The following is a 19,348-nucleotide window of genomic DNA, read 5'->3' on the forward strand; positions in this document are numbered from 1 at the left end:
GTCGTGCCGAACTCTGTAGCACTCACCGTAATCCCAAGGATATCGACATCGCTTGAGCGGGTGCGACTCGTTCGCGATTCGGCTGTAGTCCAGCGTGTAGCAGTAGCTGTCCGGGAACCGCACGAATGACTTGTACCAGCTAGACCAATGAGAAGAAAGAAAATACGCTGCTCAGCGAACAGGCCTCAAAAAGCCACGCCTCTAAGCATGAGACAGTGGCAAAAAAAAAAATGCAACCATGCACATATTAACCCGAAAGCCTAGATTTCCTCATCAAACGCGAAAATTGACCGTCGGCGTAGACCGTCATCCCTCGGCGTCGGCGTCAGCACGAGTGATTACGTCACCATATGACGCCATCATGACGTACACGATGACGTCACCACCATAGGCGCTGCGCACAGGGGGGACAGGGGGGGGGGCGGCCGCCTCCCCTAATCACCTGAGAGGGGGGGCGCAAAATCTGTCCCGTACCTTGACCCTTCTAGTTAACTAAGAGGGGGGGGCGCAAAATCTGCCCCATACATTGACTTAGTAGGGTGGGGGGGCGCTGCGATGAACCTTTGCCCCCCCCCCTAAGTGGGGAACCCTGCGCACGCCTATGGTCATCACGTGACATCGTCGCTTTGTCAGAGGTGGGCCGATCGCGGAGGCAAAGCACAACCAGGTGAGTTGCAGAAAGCTTGCAATGCCGCCGATCCTGGAGGCAGTGCAAAACCACGTCAGGTGCGAAAGCTTTCGGATGGAGGCGGTGCAGGATCAATATATCGACTTAGAAGAAAAAGAATAAGATGGCTTTCGCCTTCGAGTCGTCTTAGGCGAACGCATAAAGGACCCTGTGAGTTTTTATTTTATTAAGCATCGTTGCACAGGACGAAAGGTAATCGTAATTATGTTCATGGGTTCGAAACAGCGCGTAAAATACGAGGACACACCTACGAGAACACGCCAGCAATCTTGGAGCGAAGACCGGCAGCAACTTGGCAATTCATTGCTCTAGGTGCGTGTGCAGCCCCGATTCCCAGCAGACGCGCATCGTTCGCAGTTACCGAGATTCCCGAGCCCGAGAAACCTATGAAGCCTTCGAAATGCATAGTGTCGGATCAGCTTGTATCAGTTCACCTTCAATAGCGTTAACAAACAAAGAGATTAGCTATCTGCACCGTTCATTTCATGCGTTGTATAGGGTAGGGCGCATGTGTTTTTCAATACCACTCCCCCTCCTCTCATGTGAAAAGCCTATTTATTCGTGTTCGCACAAATGAAAAGCATTATTGGTAGTTCAGCGCCTGGTCCTGTCTGTTTCTTTCTGCGTTTTCGTAGTTTACCCATGAAGCCTTACCAACAAGCTCAAACCCATACCCTTTTAAAGTAATGATGTTGCCTGAGTGAACAACGAATAGAGCTTAACCTCAGGTTTCTAGGCTGTGTGTCACTACCATTACTAATTAGTCACCGTATAGAACAGGGGTCTCAAACACTGTGGCACGCGGACCTTTCGCTTGCGGCCCGCGACTTCAAACGGAATGAAGTTTTGTGACTTTGCTAAATAGTACTGGACTTATTTTCTCGCCTATTGGAATTAACAGCGCTTTGTGCGGGTAAGCTACAGAGACGGGACTGGTCTCAAGCATTTTTTTTTCGTGAGGCACCCCATGCGGGAACTACAAGTTGAAACATCACTGTGGAACGAAAACTCTATACTTCAGAAATGGCGTCCAGATTTTAGCCATTGTGGGAATCAATATCGATACGTCTTTCGAAACCTGACCTCAAGTCCACTTCAGAAATGTCCCATGCAAGGGATATGAAATAGGCGTTCTTTCAAACGGCAACGTTAAGTGACATTTTGTTCAAACTCCCCTCACCCCCCCCCCCCCCTCCCGGTTCCACGACCTGCAGTGTCCCAGCCCTTGTGGGACTATATTTCGTCAATGCGGCCCGCTAGCTGAGGTGAGTTTGAGACCCCTGGTCTAGAAGATAGCGAGAACATAGCGAGTTTAGAGCAAGAACCACAGCAGTGCGCCGCAGAGTTCCTCCATCGTGGCAACGAAGGTGGCCTTCGTAATTGTTGTCCACCAAGTGGAAACGCACTCACGTCGGCATGTGCAGACGCACGAAAAACATAATCCGAAGTTTACGGCCCACACTCGCGTGGTCCGTCCCGACAAAACGATAGGCCCCAAAAAAAGGTCGTCCCTGAGTAACTTCACAAGGGGCCAACGCCACCGATGGAATCCTATCTGCGTCGTCTTGAAGAAGAAAACAAGGTGAGACGTCTCGTTCCTCTTGTTTCTCTTTCTTTTATTTTTCGTTTCTTTTTTTCGCCAAAGCCACATCTTCGCTATCTTTATACGACAGTCGACGGCAATATTAGTCACCAGTGGCGCTGCGACCATAATTAGGTCACCTTGCAGGGACCACGACAACGGGACCCATGGGCACCTCTGCAGGGAGCTATAGCTGATACGGAGCCACAATCAGCGCTGATTGTATTCGCGCGTTTACGATAACTGCCGTCTGGCAGGTAGATATCTGCCAACGGCGCGGATCTAAACAGTCTCCGCAAGTTGTTTGGCGCTGCCGAATTCTAAGCAAAAAACCGCATTTTCTCAGAAATAAACCGCACCCCCCAAAATGCTCATCAAACTACGCCATGTTTCCGCGAGGTCACAGAATGGAAGCACGGCGGTAGGTCCGTATATAAGTAGTGGCCCCAGGCGTCCCAAATCTGAGATAGCCTCTATAGAGTCTACATTACACGATGATGGGCCGAGCGTGTAGGGTATGCTTGGTCATGGCGCTTTGCGCCATGAACGCTGTCCAGGCCAAGCTTGGACCACCGGGCGGTCCAATGAAGCTGAAGAAGTTCGATCTACCGGAAAGCTTCAAGGTATAGAGTTTTAGAAATTGCTACAAGCGATTTTTTTTTGTTCTTTTAGGTAACCGTTTTAACATTCTTTACGGAGTGAACCGAAGAGACAATTAAACCGGGAAAATCATAGAGGGCATCATTTGTTCTCTCTTTTTTTAACTGTAGCGTAATAATTATGACGCAAATTGAAAGGAATTAACGCAGACGAAAAAGCATCCTTTCGTCGGAGGAATCCGAACCCACAGCCTTCGAATTAAGGCCGAGGCAGACTGTACGATTTTCCATGCGATGCGACGTCCGACGCGGCGGTGGGGAAACCGGAATGGTGACCTTTCATAGCATCGGACAGCCACCATTCCGGCTGCCGCACCACCGCGTTGGCCGTCGCATCGCATGGAAAATCGTACCGTCTGTCTCGCGCTTTACGCGTCCGACGATCTAACAATAGAGCTATGACGGAGCGTGCTTCCCCGTTCACTTTGTTGGGCATATATGCGCGCGTAATCCCTGGGAGTGTTAGCCAGCGCCACTCATGGCCAAGACGGCGAGTGTGGAACGCTCTTATTGCTGGAGGCCGAAACTGGAAGGTTGTTGATTGGGATCCCACCGACGGAAAGGGTGCGTCTTCGTCCAGATTAAATATTTCAATTTATGTCAGTATTACTATACTGCAGTTAAAAACGACAAATAACGTATTTATGCCTTCCTTAGCTCAATTGTCTGTGGAGTTCAATTGGTTGTGTCTGACAAGAAAAGCGAGCCCCTCGAAAAAGTTCCCCTTCTTTCGTTATTTTAACGAACCTTTAGTTTCACAGCACACTTCACGTGTGACGTTACTTGACGCGGTATATATTGCCACATGCCATCATGAATGAGCCATAGGCTGTGGCGCGTACGCGCTTAGGAATGGAACAAGAAGAAAGCGTTTTTGCTGGTCTGGTTCTGAGGAAGACGTCGACTCCTGGCTGTCTGTTTTATTTCGCCAGCGACATTAGAGTCTTTTAGCAAGTTACGGAAATACGGCACGCAAATACGGTAAGGCCGAACGGTAGCGCTCCTCATTTCCCGCTCGTTGGGCTTTTGCAGGTGAAGGCACCCAAACACCACAAAAATTGCTGTGGGGTTGTCACGCCTCATTGCTGCCTGTCAGCTACGCATTGTTAACGAGGAACCTGCCGTTCGGGAGGCGCGCTGTCAGTAAACTGGGAGCGGGTTAAGTACAACGAGCGGGAAAGGAGGAACGTTACCGTACTGCCGTAGTTAGTGACACGGACCCGGACAGACAGACAGACAGACAGACAGACAGACAGACAGACAGACAGACAGACAGACAGACAGACAGACAGACAGATAGATAGACAGACAGACAGACAGACAGATAGATAGATAGATAGATAGATAGATAGATAGATAGATAGATAGATAGATAGATAGATAGATAGATAGATAGATAGATAGATAGATAGATAGATAGATAGATAGATAGATAGATAGATAGATAGATACGCTCAAAGTGGCAGAGGTTCAGCTTAAGAAATGCTTCGAAATTGAAAGAATAAATTTCATTGAAACGAAGCGTAGTGAACCAAAGTTCGTATTTAGGTATCGTTAACTGTTAATTCGCTGTATCAGTGTTCGTTATAACGAGGTTCAGCTGTATCTGACATGAACGACATTGATTCCACGCTGCAGATCATCTCAAGCTGGGAGTCGGCAGTGTCCATAGCGGACTCGGACAGCGACGACATTTTCGACTGCCTGACGGCGAACCGCACCGCGATTGACTACGAGGCACAGACAGCCACCTTCGTGTGGACCCTGCACGAGACCGACCATTCGCCAAGGTATACGTACATTTGTATACTCTGCGCAGAGACGAAGCCACTGTCTGGCTAATTGAGCCTTTAGCTTGTTCTTAAAGAGACCCTGCAACACTTTTTCAGCATGGTCAGAAAACGCTGCCAATCGCTGGTCGAGGCTCCTGAGAAAACGCCAGCCAAGTATTATAGCGCAGCAAGCGGCCCGGAATTTGAAAATAATTGTCAGTCACGTCCGCTCTTCTCTCGAGAAACGATACCATAAACACAAATGACCGCGCCATAAATCCAAAGTCCACAGCTATTGGCTGACTTGAGCATCGTGAGCTGCATAGTTACTGTGGTCGCCGCGGGATGCCGCCACGTGCCCACACGCGCACTCGCAATCACACTGGAGATTCTTTTCATCTAGATATTCGGTTAGCCTGATTTGTATTGCCTTCTCCATCACCTTACCAGCGCATGACACCATGTACGTCTTTCGTCCCTGTCTGTCAGCGCAGGACGTCCTCCTAAAACTAAAACACGAAATCGTTAACCGACCCAGCGGAACCACTTAAGCGGAAAGGGCTATTCTTGCAATTGATTTCAAGGGTGCCTTTGACAACGTTCGGCACTTCACCATTTTGCGCCTGGCCATAACTAGAACGGGGCGGAAAACGCTATCAGAACTTGGAATCGAAGCCCCCATTCAGAGGAGGGGGAAACAACGTATCCCGCATGAATGGAGGCAGGACTTCATCATCAAACCACTACCACGCAACGTGCATCCACAGTTTCACGAACATCGACGTCGGGCACGGGCCAAGGCTCACGACAAATACCCAGACACTGAGGGCGCCTTCTTTGTCGATGCAGCTGGACCAGTGAACGGCAAGTACACGGCAAGCGTCGTTCATCAAGGAAAACAGATAGATTGTATGTCAGCCCAGGACACAGACGCAACTAGCATGGAAGAAGCAGGAGTCGCCCTCGCCCTACGAAACCCTGGATCCACCTTCGTTCTGACAGACTCACAAGCAGCCTACCGAAATTTCTGCAAAGGCCACATTGGCCCCATTGCACACCGAATCCTCACACAGCTATCGTCCCCACGCTCAGAGGGAGAATGGAAACAGCTGATATGGGTACCCGGCCACTGCGGAGTTAGAGGCAATGAGCTCGCCCACGCCTCGGCCCGAGAATTACTCTTCCGGACCTCCGATCCCGGCATATCGCACCCACCCTCGGCTATGCGTACGGACCCGCTTCTCACCTATACAGAAATTCTACAACACCAAAGACTCAAAAGACGGAAACTTCCGCCCCCGGGGCCAAAACTAAGTAAGGAATCGCAGGTAGCGTGGCGTCGCCTGCAGACACTGTCGTACCCAAATCCATACGCACTATCTAAAAATAGATCCCGACGCACCCAAACCACAGTGCAGGTTCTGCGACAACAAAACAGCCACCCTGTACCACATGGTATGGGAATGTCCGCACAATCCACCCATGCAACCCTGGACACAACTAAGCATAAAGGGTGGGAGGCAGCTCTGTCCAGCTCGGATCCGAAGTCCCAAGAGGCCCTCGTGAAACGTGCGAGGACAGCGGCCCGCGCCAATGGGATCCCGGACTAAGGATCCTACTCACCGATCTTCTCAAGAACATGAAATAAACGTTTTATTCTCTCTCTCGCAATCACACTGAAAGCAAGCTGCGCGTTCGAAGACGAAAAAGAAAAGAAAGTACTGAAGGCCATGACGCGCGCTGACGAAGAGGCGCATCTTCTTGCCCCCTTGTCACCCCCCCCCCCCCCTGAGTAGCTTTCAGAGCACTCGCTGGTACGAAAGGAGAGCGAAAGTGCTTGAAGCGTGCGACAAATGACTGTCTTCCGCTTGTACTTGACGGATTCTAACAATTTTTGCGGCAGTCGATTCGGGAGGCAATAAGATCCTTTAACGACGTCATTTGACGATTACTTCGAAAAGTGTTGCTAGAGCCCTTTAAGGCTTTAGGCGGGTTAGGCTGTCATGTGGTCGTTAGAAATGCTTTTAAAGCGAAGCTGTGTACGGCTACACTCGGTTATAACCCAAGAAAGGTCAGCTCCAATTCAATAGCGCTTTCACCATGCTTTCACTTCTGTGACATCAGGCACTCCTCGGGGCACTGACTTTACCCATACAGACACACGTTTGTGTCGCTGGTTTTAGGTAGGAAATTTGAACGTCCTCGTAAATTTCGTCAAGAATTTTGACGTCGCTGATAAGACCAAACGTAATGTTTTACGCAGTAACGACGAACCTTTAGCTCCTAATATGCGTAGTATTTACATCAGCCGTGAAAAAAATACTTGCAGTTCGAGCGGAAACCAGCTAGCACGACTGTCTTTCACGGTCGAAGGCAGGGTTGCCAATGGTGGCTACTTTTCGCCAAATTGGCGGATTTGAGAGGCCCGTGGCGACTTAGATATATAAATGGCGACATGGCGAATATTTGGCGATTTTCGGCTTAGGTCTCCACTTAGGTATGCATCCTAAGCTCAGTGTCTTCCCAACGAATGAGCGGCAACATTCTCTGTATTTTTCTTGGTTTTAGGCCCACGAGTAGAATGTGCACATTACGAGTCATTCGGTATGTCCGTCCTGTAACTCGTGCGTATCTCCAATTCATCTAGATGCAGGAGGTACTTGAACGTCCCCCAGCGACATTCAAGCGAAATGCAAATCAGCGGACTGTCTTGCAAACCACGAGGGGGCAGGGTTTGACTATAAGTTAATGGCTTTAGGTGTTTTAAGCTTCTCTAAAGTTTCGTTTCTGAAGGGGCTAGACGACGGGTTGGCCGCGTGTTCCGACCATTTGTTCCGCCAAAGTTCGAACTGTTCTGTATAGCTTGGCGACTTAATTGTGGTTGCAATACCCAGAATTCAGCTCGTAAAGACAGTTTTGGAATAGCGAAGAGAGGCGGATACGCGACTATTTGTGCAATAAAATTTTTTTATTGAGGCATTTTCCACTGTTCTCGGTGAACGTGTGCGATGAAAACAATTGGTATATAACATTTTACATTGTCTACCTGTTCATTAATAACGCATCGGATTGACGCGTGTAGATATAAGTGACTATAAGAGAAGGTCGGTGTCGTCCGGTATCATATTAGTTCACACTGAAAAGGTGTAAGACTCACTATTGTTCGGTTCCTGTAAGAATTCTGTCGTGTTACCTTCAATAAACCTTTTAATCCTTTTATTTCATATAATGGTACGTAAAGCTGTCTACAAACAACGCGTTCACGGTTTTCGCCCAAGGTTTACCACACTTTTACCTTTGAAACGAGCGGACAGGGATGGAAGGAGCGTTTCATTCATTCGCCCTTGCGCCGCCACGCACATCTTGCGTCTAGTCGAAGAAGCAGCACCATTAACTCCCATGGTGAAGCGGGCGACGCGACTGGCATTGAGAAACGTCAATAAAATTTAAAGGTCTTGGATGGTACTGTATTCTACGGGGCTATACGCGAGTGGAAATTTTTATTACTAGGTATGCCGCCCATATCTAAATGGCGACTTTTTTGGCGAAATTTGTAAAAGAAATGGCTACTTTTGGCGACTTTTTGCTCGTCGTTTGGCGACATTTACTCGAAAGTCAGTGGCAACCCTGGTCGAAGGGATGGCGCGCCTCGGTTTTGCGAGCGGAGCTTACATATTTTCACACCGAGCGCGGATCCGGAAAGCGGACGCGGATTATCCGCAAAAGCGGAAAAGCCGCGGCCGCTTGCCCGGATCGCTCCCGGACCGATTTTCTCCGCGCGGAAAAGTTGACCGCTTTGGCCACAACCAATCAGCGCCCGAGAAGCGCGCGCGCAGTATTGCGTAGTGCCGCAAGATGGAGACACGTCCGCCGTGGACTGGTGGATTGCTCCCTCCCTGGCGGCGCACCGGGCAGAAGGCAACGCGGTCGGTCTGAACAGCCGCGTGGCCTCGTTGCCTCTCCGCTTTGAAAATCCGCTTGCCCGCTTGCGTGCTCCGCGTTCTGTGTGAACGTGCTTTAACCGAGTATAGGTACGGGCGGATCGCGTCCGCGGACAAAAGAGGCGTAGAACAACAAGTTTCGGCGAGACGATGAACTCGACTATTCCGGCAATTCTGCATCGAAAAAAAAAATGGCATGCCATAATAGCAAACATAAAAATGATCTCGCCGTGACGGCAGAATGACGTGAAAAATTTTGCCTTAAAGATCAGACCGGTTGCCCAGGAAACGAACGTCATACCATTTTTTGTGCCTTCGAAACACGGGATTTCATTTTGACTACAGGATTTCATTTTGAGACCGCTGTTCATTTCACCCCCTATTTCAATGGAACAAGCATTACCTTGTTAACTTCATCGCTTCTGCGGCATGCTGAGCAAGGTTTCTGGGATAATGCTTTGAAAAAAAGGTCTGGCGTCCTATTCTGGCTGATAATTTATGCATTTTTTATGAATGCATTTTATGCATTCTTGCTCCTATAGCGAACGCTAATGGACATCATGAAGAACGCCCATCGTTACATATAGCAATAACTGTTAGCGTCTGGACCAACTTTCTCACTTATTTCTTTGTTTATTTCTTGCAATTACTGTTGTACTTTAGTTGGGACAGCCTGCTTAATGTTGTGTCGTTCGTGTGGCGCAGGCAAGAAGTCACGTTCTCTGTCAGACCCGGACCTAGGCCTGGCACCATAGATATGACCGTAGGCGACGGTGAGTGTATACGGGGCGTTTCAGCTAACTTGTGCCAAGTATTAAAGAAACAAACACAAGGATTACTAGTGACGAATTGACCCAGCTTTGTTCCTGAGCCATATGCAGCACGTCATGATACTTTTTCCCAATCCGCCGAGCTGGGTAATCAAAAATGATTGCTTAATTAACTTTTAAAACAGTAACTCTAGCGAAAAATATAATAAAAATTTGTAGCGCTTGTTCAGAAACGTCGGAAGCCGCGGTGGCTGCATTTTCGATGGAGGCCAAAATGTTTGAAGCCCGTGTACTTAGATTTAGGTGCACGTTAAAGAACCCCAGGTGGTCGAAATTTCCGGAGCCCTCCACTACGGTGTCCCTTACATACATATCGTGGTTTTGGAACGTTAAACCCCAGATATTATTATTATTATTATTATTATTATTATTATTATTATTATTATTATTATTATTATTATTAAACGTCGGATAATTCTAACTATGCTAAGATAACTGGCTATCCGCCATGCTGGCTAATTAACAAATATTGCTTAATTAACATTTAAAAGAGTAATTCTAGTAAAAAATTTCAACACAGAAGCAGAAACGACGTATTATTTCATCTATGCTGAGATAGCTGCCCTGTTTGGTTCTTTTTCCAGCCTCTCTTTAAAGTGCGCGAAATGAAAAAGGATACTTGGTGCAAGTTAGCTCAAACACCTTATATATGTATATAATCCTCTATATGCAATATGATTATTAGAACAATGCATCACTGGGACTGAGAGTAAATGCATATGATGGGGCAGCCCGCGGCATCGTCGTTGCTCTTCAAAGCTGGCAGGAGTCAAAACATGAAAGAAGGCCCCACTCGTTGTAACATTTTAGGCATCATGCGTAGCAGTAACACCCAAAGCTCTCATTGACACTTTGCATGGTATCGAAAGTACAAATGTTTACAAAAGTAACGCCATATTTAAGAGTCCATAGAGAACACTGTACGATGTCATTACATATATGACTAAAAGGCCACATATATTGCTACCTTATAAAAAGAGTAGTGCATAAAGATTGCAGGTTAAAGGTAGGAAGATGCGACCAGCTGCTTTCCGGATAGTTTTATTTATGCCCTAACAAATTAGGAAATTAGGAAAAACGAAAAACAGGGTGTGTTATAAAAGAGCCGCAGCCTCAAGCGACTATTATTAACTCGAAAGCCTTTTACGACGGGGTCTACCAAGAATATACGCGTCATTTCCGTCGTGGAATTGACGCCAATGAAAGGGCACCTGGGAAGCTTAGAAATTCAGAAAAAAACTGGAAGTTACCAGCACAGGGAGTCAGGAAGCCTACTGTTTCTTGAAGAGGGAAAAGAAATGTGGGATGTAGACAGAAATTGAATGAAGAGGGAAATAACAAAGTTAAAGCAACATTTTCTTCCTTTATTTTCTTTCAGACCCAACGGTCTTGGAGGGCATATTCTATTACATGGACGACGACTGCCTGGTGATGGACCTCGAGTACCACGGGCATCGTAAGACTCATACATTGTGGCAGAAACCTGGACTAGTTCGATACGTGACACCTAATACATTTTCAGCGCTTACGAGAAAACTGCAGGAAGAAATTAAGAAGAGAAAACAAACAACAAGACAGGGAGGACGCTGGTCTCCAACTGATTTTACTCCTGAAAAAAAAAAAAGCTAGAAAAAAACTCAGTTTCCGTGCAAGGGGCGAAGCAATGAATGCGATAGCAACAAACTGGAATGTTATACTAAGTAAGGCTAGCTGCTAACTCTTTTAGATCCGATGTCGCGTAAGTTTACAAAACGCTGTCGTAACGGAATACGGCCGCTCCAGGGAGCGTACTTTTAGTGCTGTATCTCGTCTCAACGTAAAGTAGGAGGTGACAGCACAGCTCGTAAGAGCCGTCTATTGATGTCTGTCGAGATAGCGCGCGATATCTGGCCCTTTTGATAAAACTGCGCCATTTTGATAAAATCTTGCAGTTTCTGTCTGAGCGACGGGCACAGTGGAAGTGCTGGCATAATACTGGGGGTGGAGTAAACGTGGTTGTTGTCTATTTATTTAATCTCTCAGTGACGAAAATCAATGATATTGAGCACGGTATTGAGGCGACGGAGATAGCGGAGGCGAGACCCCAAAACTATAGGAGTTTACGTGGGAGCCTTTAGCTAGACACGGCGTTTGGAAAAACAGCCTTTGGTATGAAACATTTGCCGTTGATTGCAAGTTATGATGGCGATTGTGACATTGTTATACGCTGATACTGCTTCGGCTTCATGGCTGTTCTTTTCAGTATATCAACTTTTCAGAAACAGCGCAGCAGGACAGGACACAAAGAAAGAATAGGCAGGCGAGCAGCGCAGACTCGCAACTGATTTACTGAACGTCCGTAGTAGTCTTCTGCGTCTTCTTTCTTTGTGTCCTCTCCTGCTGCGCAGTTTGTTAGAAGATGATCCCGTACCAACTCTCCCAACTTTCAACGCTAGTTTTCAGTCTATGTCTCGTTTTCTTTCAGAATGCCTTCTCTGGGTCCGGAAGGAAGCTAAGGACAACGTACCGCAGGAGTGCTTCGTACGCTTTTCCGATGCCTGCGGAGAGCCCCTGCGTCAACACAGGAGGCAGCTCTGCCCCGACGCCTAGATCCAGAACTGGATCGAGAGCGAAATCGACGGCGATCCTTGATAGCCGTAGAGGCGCGACATTTGTATCGACCGTTAGATGACAGTTTATTTGCGGAGAGATGTACATTTAATCAACTATTGGACCGACAGAATAATCAACCGCGATTCTCTATAGCTGAATAGGCACAACAGACAGCTGTAGCGACAATTTCATCGACAGTTTGATTTACAGACAAATGTACCGTTGATCAACCCCTGGACTGACACAGTGTTGCCAGATGCCGCCGACTAAACAAGCGAATAATCACCTCAAAAGAAGCCCAAAAACGCGGCGGCACTCCTGTGAATAAGCCCAAAACAAGCGGAAGTTAAAAAAAATGTTCTCATTCTTGAAAATTATTTTATAGTGTGAAAAAAATACAAGCACATATGGAAAGTGAAAAAGTGTATTTATATTACTTTTTCGTTATTGTTTATTCATTTCACATAATAAAAATAAGCGCTTGAATGACTGAAAACACTGAAAGTTGTTTCTTGCACTTCAGAACCGCACACTACACAGAGTCATCGTCACTGGTTTCCAATACATCTGGAAAATCCATGTCATCAAGTTCCGCGGAGCCATACATGTTCTTCGAATTGGACACGCGCGCCGCGCATCCCACGTGGTTTTCGAGCCGGAAGCAGAGACATGACTACTACTTTACTGTTCACATGTACACAAGAAAGAAGAATCTTCCCAGTCAAAATGACCGACTTCCCGCTTCACGAGGCTTCACTGAAAGTGACGTCAGGGCCTCTCCTGACGTTTTCTTCCTCCATGCTGTAGCGCCTTTATAAATGTCGCCAGGAGGAAAACAAGGGCCTAGGAACGCTAGATGAGTGCTTTGGGGGGGGGGGGGGGGGGGGTCGTATATTTTGACTATTTTGAAAGTCATAATATTTCCCGAAAAAGCGCGAGTAAGCCAAAAAAAAAAAAAAAACTTGACAAGCGACTCTAAGAATTTCCAAGCGACTCAGCCAAAAAAGAAGGCCAAATCCGCTTATAATAAGCGGAACTGGCAACTCTGGACCGACAGCAAAATCCACGGTGATCTTCATAGCTGTATAGAAGCGCGACAGGCAGTCGATTCGACCGTTAGATCGACGGTTTGATTCACAGACAGATGCACAGTTAATCAACAAGTGCGTAGATAGACAATTGGATCGATAGCTACAGTAACAGCCGGCTCGACAGCTAGGTTCACAGTTAGCTGAACAACAGGCGGTTTAGTAGCGAATAACATATAGTCCGCAAACGATTTACCTAGGGATAGACAGTTATTCCATAGCCAGATCGGCAAATATAATTGAATACAACTTAGGTCCAGAGAGGCCCCGCCCAGATCACCGAAGAACGCCAGCCGATGGCCTCTCCGACTAAAGGAACAGCCCCGCTCATGCGCTCAGCAATGTTCGCCGAAGGCGGGGTCACCGGCCGTCCGTCACGTGACGTCAGTCTGGAGTGCACGCCCATTGGGCAAGCTTGTGTACATACGCCAAAGAAGGAAATGCCGCAGACTTCTAAAGCTGTACCCGACTATAGGTTCCGAACTAGATCGACAAGTGTAGTTTGACACACGGATAACTATGAATATACCGACCTATAACGAAAGCACCATTTCTTTTCTGCGGCCCATTTTAGGTTACCGCGTCTTACGCGCTAGATAAGAGCTAAATAGCTGTGAGAATTCACTTAACCTAGCATCATCCTTCATTCACACAAATATCTTTTGTGGAAGGAACCACGCATATCGTTTATTGCCCAGATTTCCTATACATTACAAATAAACAACAACTGGAGAGGCAGCTAGTTTGACATTTATCTTGATGGGCAGAGTATACAGACCGCCCAATGAACAAATATATAAGCAGTTGTATCAACGAGTATAGACTACCTGATCGACTGCTAGATCAACAGCAAAGCATAGGGCAAGGCCGATCGACCACCGACATTATCGACAACTGGATCGACGGCTTGATTCACATGCAAGAAGGGTGGACGAAAAAGGCTACGAACATGCATCGTGTATACGGGTACACAACTGGAAGAAAACTCATTCTCCCAAGATTGAAGGAAGATCGCATTTCGGTCGTCACTGTGGCATTGAATATAGGAGATGCCGTCACTGATCACAGATATAACTTATTATTGCGATAGCAATTATATGGACAGTCTCGGCTGAATTTTGCCGCCGCCGTCGCCCGTCATGCACCGTATATGTATAAGTATGTATATATATATATATATTATAGTCAGCGCTCACACTATTTTCCCCCTTCGCGAAAGCGGGCAGCAGGTTAAGGGTAGGAGCGCCGAATATATGGTTTCAGGCGAGAGACATGAGCGATCTCGGTGCTGCGGCGACGACGATCAGTAGCCGCGCTGGCTGGAGCGACGCGATAGTTCACGGCAGATGTCCTTTCCAGCACGGTGTATGGACCGAGATATCTATGAAGAAATTTTTCACAGAGCCCAGGGGTACGAACAGGTGTCCACAGGAGGACTTCGTCGCCTGGACGGAACGAAACAACTCGACGTTTCGCGTCAAAACGGACTTTCCTCTTGTCCTGAATGGTAGCAGTGTTGGCGCGGGCAATTTCACGGCAGCGGGCGACGCGAGCAGCGAACTCTTCTGGAAGGGACGAAGATGGAACAGAGGGCGTGGATAAAAATGTGGTGTCCAGAACAAAAGTCGGTTCACGGCCAAACACGAGGAAAAACGGGCTGTAATTCGTCGTGCGTTGTGTGGCAGTATTATATGCAAACGCGACGAAAGGGAGTACAGTGTCCCAGTTTTTGTGATCTGGCTGAACATACATGGATATCATGTCGGACAAAGTTCGGTGAAAACGCTCTGTAAGACCATTTGTTTGCGGATGATATGCTGATGTGGTCTTATGTACGGTGTTAGAGGCCTGGAGGACTTCAGCAAGAACATGGGAAAGAAATGTCTTGCCACGGTCACTAAGGAGAACACGAGGGGCACCGTGGCGCAAAATAATGGCGCGCAGGACAAAATCGGCTACTTCCGAGGTAGCACCAGAGGGAAGAGCTGCCGTCTCCGCGTAGCGAGTTAGGTGGTCCACGGCAGTAACAATTCAGCGGTGACCGGCTGGCGTAAGCGGGAGGGGTCCGTATAAGTCGATGCCCACGAAGTCAAAGGGAGCGGACGGGCACGGCAGAGGTTGTAAAGGGCCTGCGGGAAGAGATGTGGTACGTTTTCGGTGTTGGCATGACGCGCAGGAACCGACGTACTTCGCCACACTTGTTGAGAGGCCAGGCCAAAAGCACCGAATTTTGATGCGCTCGTAAGTCTTGTGAAAACCCAAGTGGCCAGCTGTCGGGTCGTCGTGCAGGGCTTGTAAAACCTGGAGACGAAGTGAACGAGGGACGACTGGAACCCATTGGTTACCGAGAGAGTGGTAAATGTGCCTACATAACGTTCCATCTCGAAGTTTAAAACGTTCAAGCTGTCGTCTTAAGCGGCTGTTGGGGGCACGGGATAAGCCTGTAAGCCGATCGATGATTGTGCGGCAGTATGTATCTGCATGTTGGAGCGAGGTGAGATCTGTGGATGAAAGAATGTCCACTGAGGCAACGGACTCTTTCGGACTACCGGCCGTCTGCTTGGTCACTTGGCTGGTTGGTGATGAACAGATTGAAGGCGACACTTGGGCGCTTGGCGAGAGCGGGCACCGCGACAAAGCGTCAGCATCTTGGTGTTGCCGACCCGACCTATATGTGACACTGTAGTCATACTCTTGCAAACGCAGTACCCAACGGCCAAGGCGTCCCGACAAATTCTTGAGAGACGATAACCAACACAGAGCATGATGGTCAGTGACGATTGTGAAATGCCGGCTGTATAAATAAGGGCGAAACTTTTGTACGGACCACACGACGGCGAGGCATTCTTGTTCGGTGATGCTGTAATTTCGCTCAGCAGGAGAAAGAGTGCGGCTCGCGTAGGCCACGACTTGTTCTTCGGAAGCGTGGTTCCGCTGCAGCAGGACGGCACCGATGCCATGTCCACTTGCGTCAGTGTGTAGGACAGTAGACGCCGCAGGGTCGAAATGCCGAAGCACTGGCCGCGATGTGAGGTATCGCTTGAGAGTGTGAAAAGCGGCTGCGCATTCATCCGACCAGACAAAAGGTGCGCTCGCGGTCAAAAGCTTGTGCAAAGGAGCTGCAATAGTGGCGAAATCACGCACAAAGCGGCGGAAGTACGACGCTAAGCCGAGGAAGCTGCGAAGGTCTTTAGGTGTGGTTGGTGTAGGAAAGTGCAGTACTGCAGCAACTTTGTCGGGATCGGGCTCAATGCCATGCCTGCTGACAACGTGACCTAATACCTTGATGCTGCGGCTGGCAAACCGACACTTCTTAGTGTTTAGCTGGAGACCGGCCTTAGCTAGACAGGTCAGAACTTCGTCTAGCCGTTCCAGGTGCTGTGAGAAGCTGGATGAAAAGATGACGATGTCGTCCAGGTAGCAAAGGCAGGTCTTCCATTTTAATCCACGCAGTACCGTATCTATCATTCGTTCGAATGTGGCTGGGGCATTGCAGAGGCCAAAAGGCATTACATTGCATTCAAAGAGTCCATCAGGTGTGGCAAATGCAGTCTTCTCTTTATCGGACTCGTGCATCGGGATCTGCCAATAACCAGAGCGCAAGTCGAGGCTCGAAAAGTACTCGGCACCTTGTAAAGTATCAAGAGCGTCGTCGATCCGAGGCATAGGATAGACGTCCTTACGAGTAATATTGTTCAGCGCTCTATAATCAACGCAAAATCGCACCGAGTCATCCTTTTTTTTAACGAGCACAACAGGAGAAGACCACGGGCTTGCCGAAGGCCTGATAATGTTGCGTGCGAGCACATCGTTGACTTGTTCTTCTATAACTTTGCGTTCAGAAGCTGATACACGGTAGGGGCGGCGACGAATGACACGAGATCCGTCTGTGTCGATGCGATGAGCGGCCACTGTTGTTTGACCCAGGCCATCGGAACAAACGTCAAAGCAAGCGTTGTGTTTCATTAATATGGTCAGCAAGGCATCAGTCTGGGTCGGATTGAGATCTGTACTCAAAGTGGCCTTTAGAGCACGCGATGAACCTTCCGCGGGCGTACATTGTGGAAATGACGAGTCAGTTGAAACAGTAACGACACATACCGGTGCGTCTTCGGTAATGCTGGCAACAGTAGTCCCCTCTGGCAGCAGTAGGGCTTCTGGCGTCGTGTTGTAGGCGGTGATGCTTGCATAACCACGTGTGAACCGCACTAGACAAGATGCGATGGCGATGCCTCGAGAAATACAGCGCTGGCAAGGTGTAACCACCGCGTCGCCATCTATAACGTCTCGTGACCTGATCGTAAGTACACGTTCTTGCCCTGAAGGCAAGGAGAAAATCCGCAGCTGTGACAAGGTTGGGCGGTGAAAAATCGGCAGCAGAAGAAAGCTCAGTGTCCGTAATACGAATGAGAGGTTGACCGCAAGAAATGACAGTCGACGAAGCCGATAGGAAGTCCCAGCCTAAGGATTATCTGATGAGCGCATGAAGAAAGCACAGCCAGCTGTACATGATGGCGGGACTCCGTCGATGAGAACGCGCGCAGTACACTGTCCGGTCCGGGCAAATCGGATTGTCATTAGCGCCGCATAACAGGGGACCCGACATAAGGAGTTTGCACTTTCCGTAGACGAAAACACAATTCGCGGTTAATGACTGAAATTGCGGCTCCAGTGTCTACAAGGGCGTCAACACAAACACCTTCCACACAAACAGGCAGTAAATTTGCTGGGCGAGACGGAGGAGTTGTGACGTTTCGACAACGAGCAGTTTCCCCTCCAAAAACTGCAGCTTCTAGTTTTCCGAGTGGCTGTCCAGAGAGATCGGAGCAGGACGCAAGGGTGATGTCGTACGCCGAAATGGTGACGGAGAACGGCGGCGAGGTGAACGAGAAGGACGAGGCATGGCTTGGGGCAGTGGAGGTGAGGGCGACCGACGTGAGGAGGATGGATACGGTGCTGGAGCGTAGGCATCTGATCTTGGGGCAAAGTCTCTTTCATAAGCAGAATAGCCACGTCGTTCATCCTGCTGACCGCGGCGGCAGAAACGGGATATATGGCCCCGTATGCCACAGTAGAAACAGACGGGGCGCGAAGGACGCCAGGTAGAGTAGTGTAGAGTATATATATATATATATATATATATATATATATATATATAAGCCCCAAAGAAAAATAATTCAGAAAAATGCTTCCGAAGCGCGGAATCGAACCAGTGACGTCTTGCTCCGCAGCGAATAGCGCTATCCACTACGCCACGAAACGCAGATCCTCTACGTAGCTAACGGCGAGCGTTATATACACACCATTTACCGCTGGACGGACTCAGAGACGCTAGGCGCTTATAAGCGTTTCTTCATTACCAGCGAGATGGCGTTAGGAGCGCGACGGGTGGATTTAAAAGTCGTCGGCGAGCGCGCTCGCTTCTTGTTATGTTTGCGCAGGGAGAACCTTGCCCTTCCGCTGTCTGCTCGCGCGGTTTTCTTGTGCTGAGGGGAAGAGGGATGTTTCACGCTTTCACCGTGATGTCCACGCTCATGTTACGGAGCGTACGAAAGTCACTCGAGCTCAAGGGACGCCGCTAAACGAACAAACAGAAGATGAGCGCGAACTATCAAGTGTCACAGCTCGACACTTGAAGCACGCTAGTTTCCTTCGCTGCTTCGGCCGCCTTTGCAACAGGAGCGCTGTTCAAACTTAGAGTATCCATTGGCGAGCCTCACTTCGTATAGCATTATTTTCTTGCTATCGCATTCATTGCTTCGCCCTTGCGGCGAAGCTGTGACTTTTTGTCCTCGTCTTCGTTCGCGTGGCAATCTGCTAATATTCTGACCAGGGATTTGGTTTGAACGGGAGAACCCGCGTAACGAGCTCTGCATTCGTTACCGTGGTTAACAAAGTTGCCATCACAACTATAGAATCCCTCTCCCGCGCGAAGCGCTGTAGGAGGATAAAGATGTCGAATGGAGATGTCACCCTGAATTCATGTATAGCATGCTGCAGAGCATGTAAAATTGCCGCAATCATCATCTGCAGCAGCAACCTGACTGCACCCACTGCAGGGCACAGGCCTCTCCTAGTCCAGTTGCAAAATGGCTAGTCCAGTTACAAAGCGTTGAGAGCCGCTTCATTAATGTAGTAAAAAGCTGGGGTGATTGGTTATATCTTGACTATACCTCTTGTAACTCCTGCAAGTACG

General features: G+C 48.5%; 2 protein-coding genes across 2 annotated transcripts in view; one reads left to right on the forward strand and one right to left on the reverse strand.

The window, feature by feature from the left end:
* The window catches only part of LOC119399087 (uncharacterized), a 52,255-nt gene that overhangs the window by 18,661 nt on the left and 14,246 nt on the right, over positions 1-19,348 (reverse strand). Inside the window, exon 7 of the mRNA XM_037665902.2 lies at positions 27-139. Within this exon, the coding sequence (XP_037521830.1) occupies positions 27-139 (113 nt within the window). The remainder of the gene's footprint in view (positions 1-26; positions 140-19,348) is intronic.
* LOC119400084 (uncharacterized) lies at positions 2,665-12,629 on the forward strand. The gene is made up of 5 exons (XM_037667012.2): positions 2,665-2,893; positions 4,568-4,719; positions 9,348-9,415; positions 10,851-10,928; positions 11,937-12,629. Exons 1-5 carry the CDS (start codon positions 2,765-2,767, stop codon positions 12,059-12,061), a joined length of 552 nt encoding a protein of 183 aa, XP_037522940.1. The 5' UTR covers positions 2,665-2,764; the 3' UTR covers positions 12,062-12,629.

The sequence above is a fragment of the Rhipicephalus sanguineus genome, chromosome 7, assembly GCF_013339695.2.
Source record: "Rhipicephalus sanguineus isolate Rsan-2018 chromosome 7, BIME_Rsan_1.4, whole genome shotgun sequence".
Classification (NCBI taxonomy): Eukaryota; Metazoa; Arthropoda; class Arachnida; order Ixodida; family Ixodidae; genus Rhipicephalus; species Rhipicephalus sanguineus.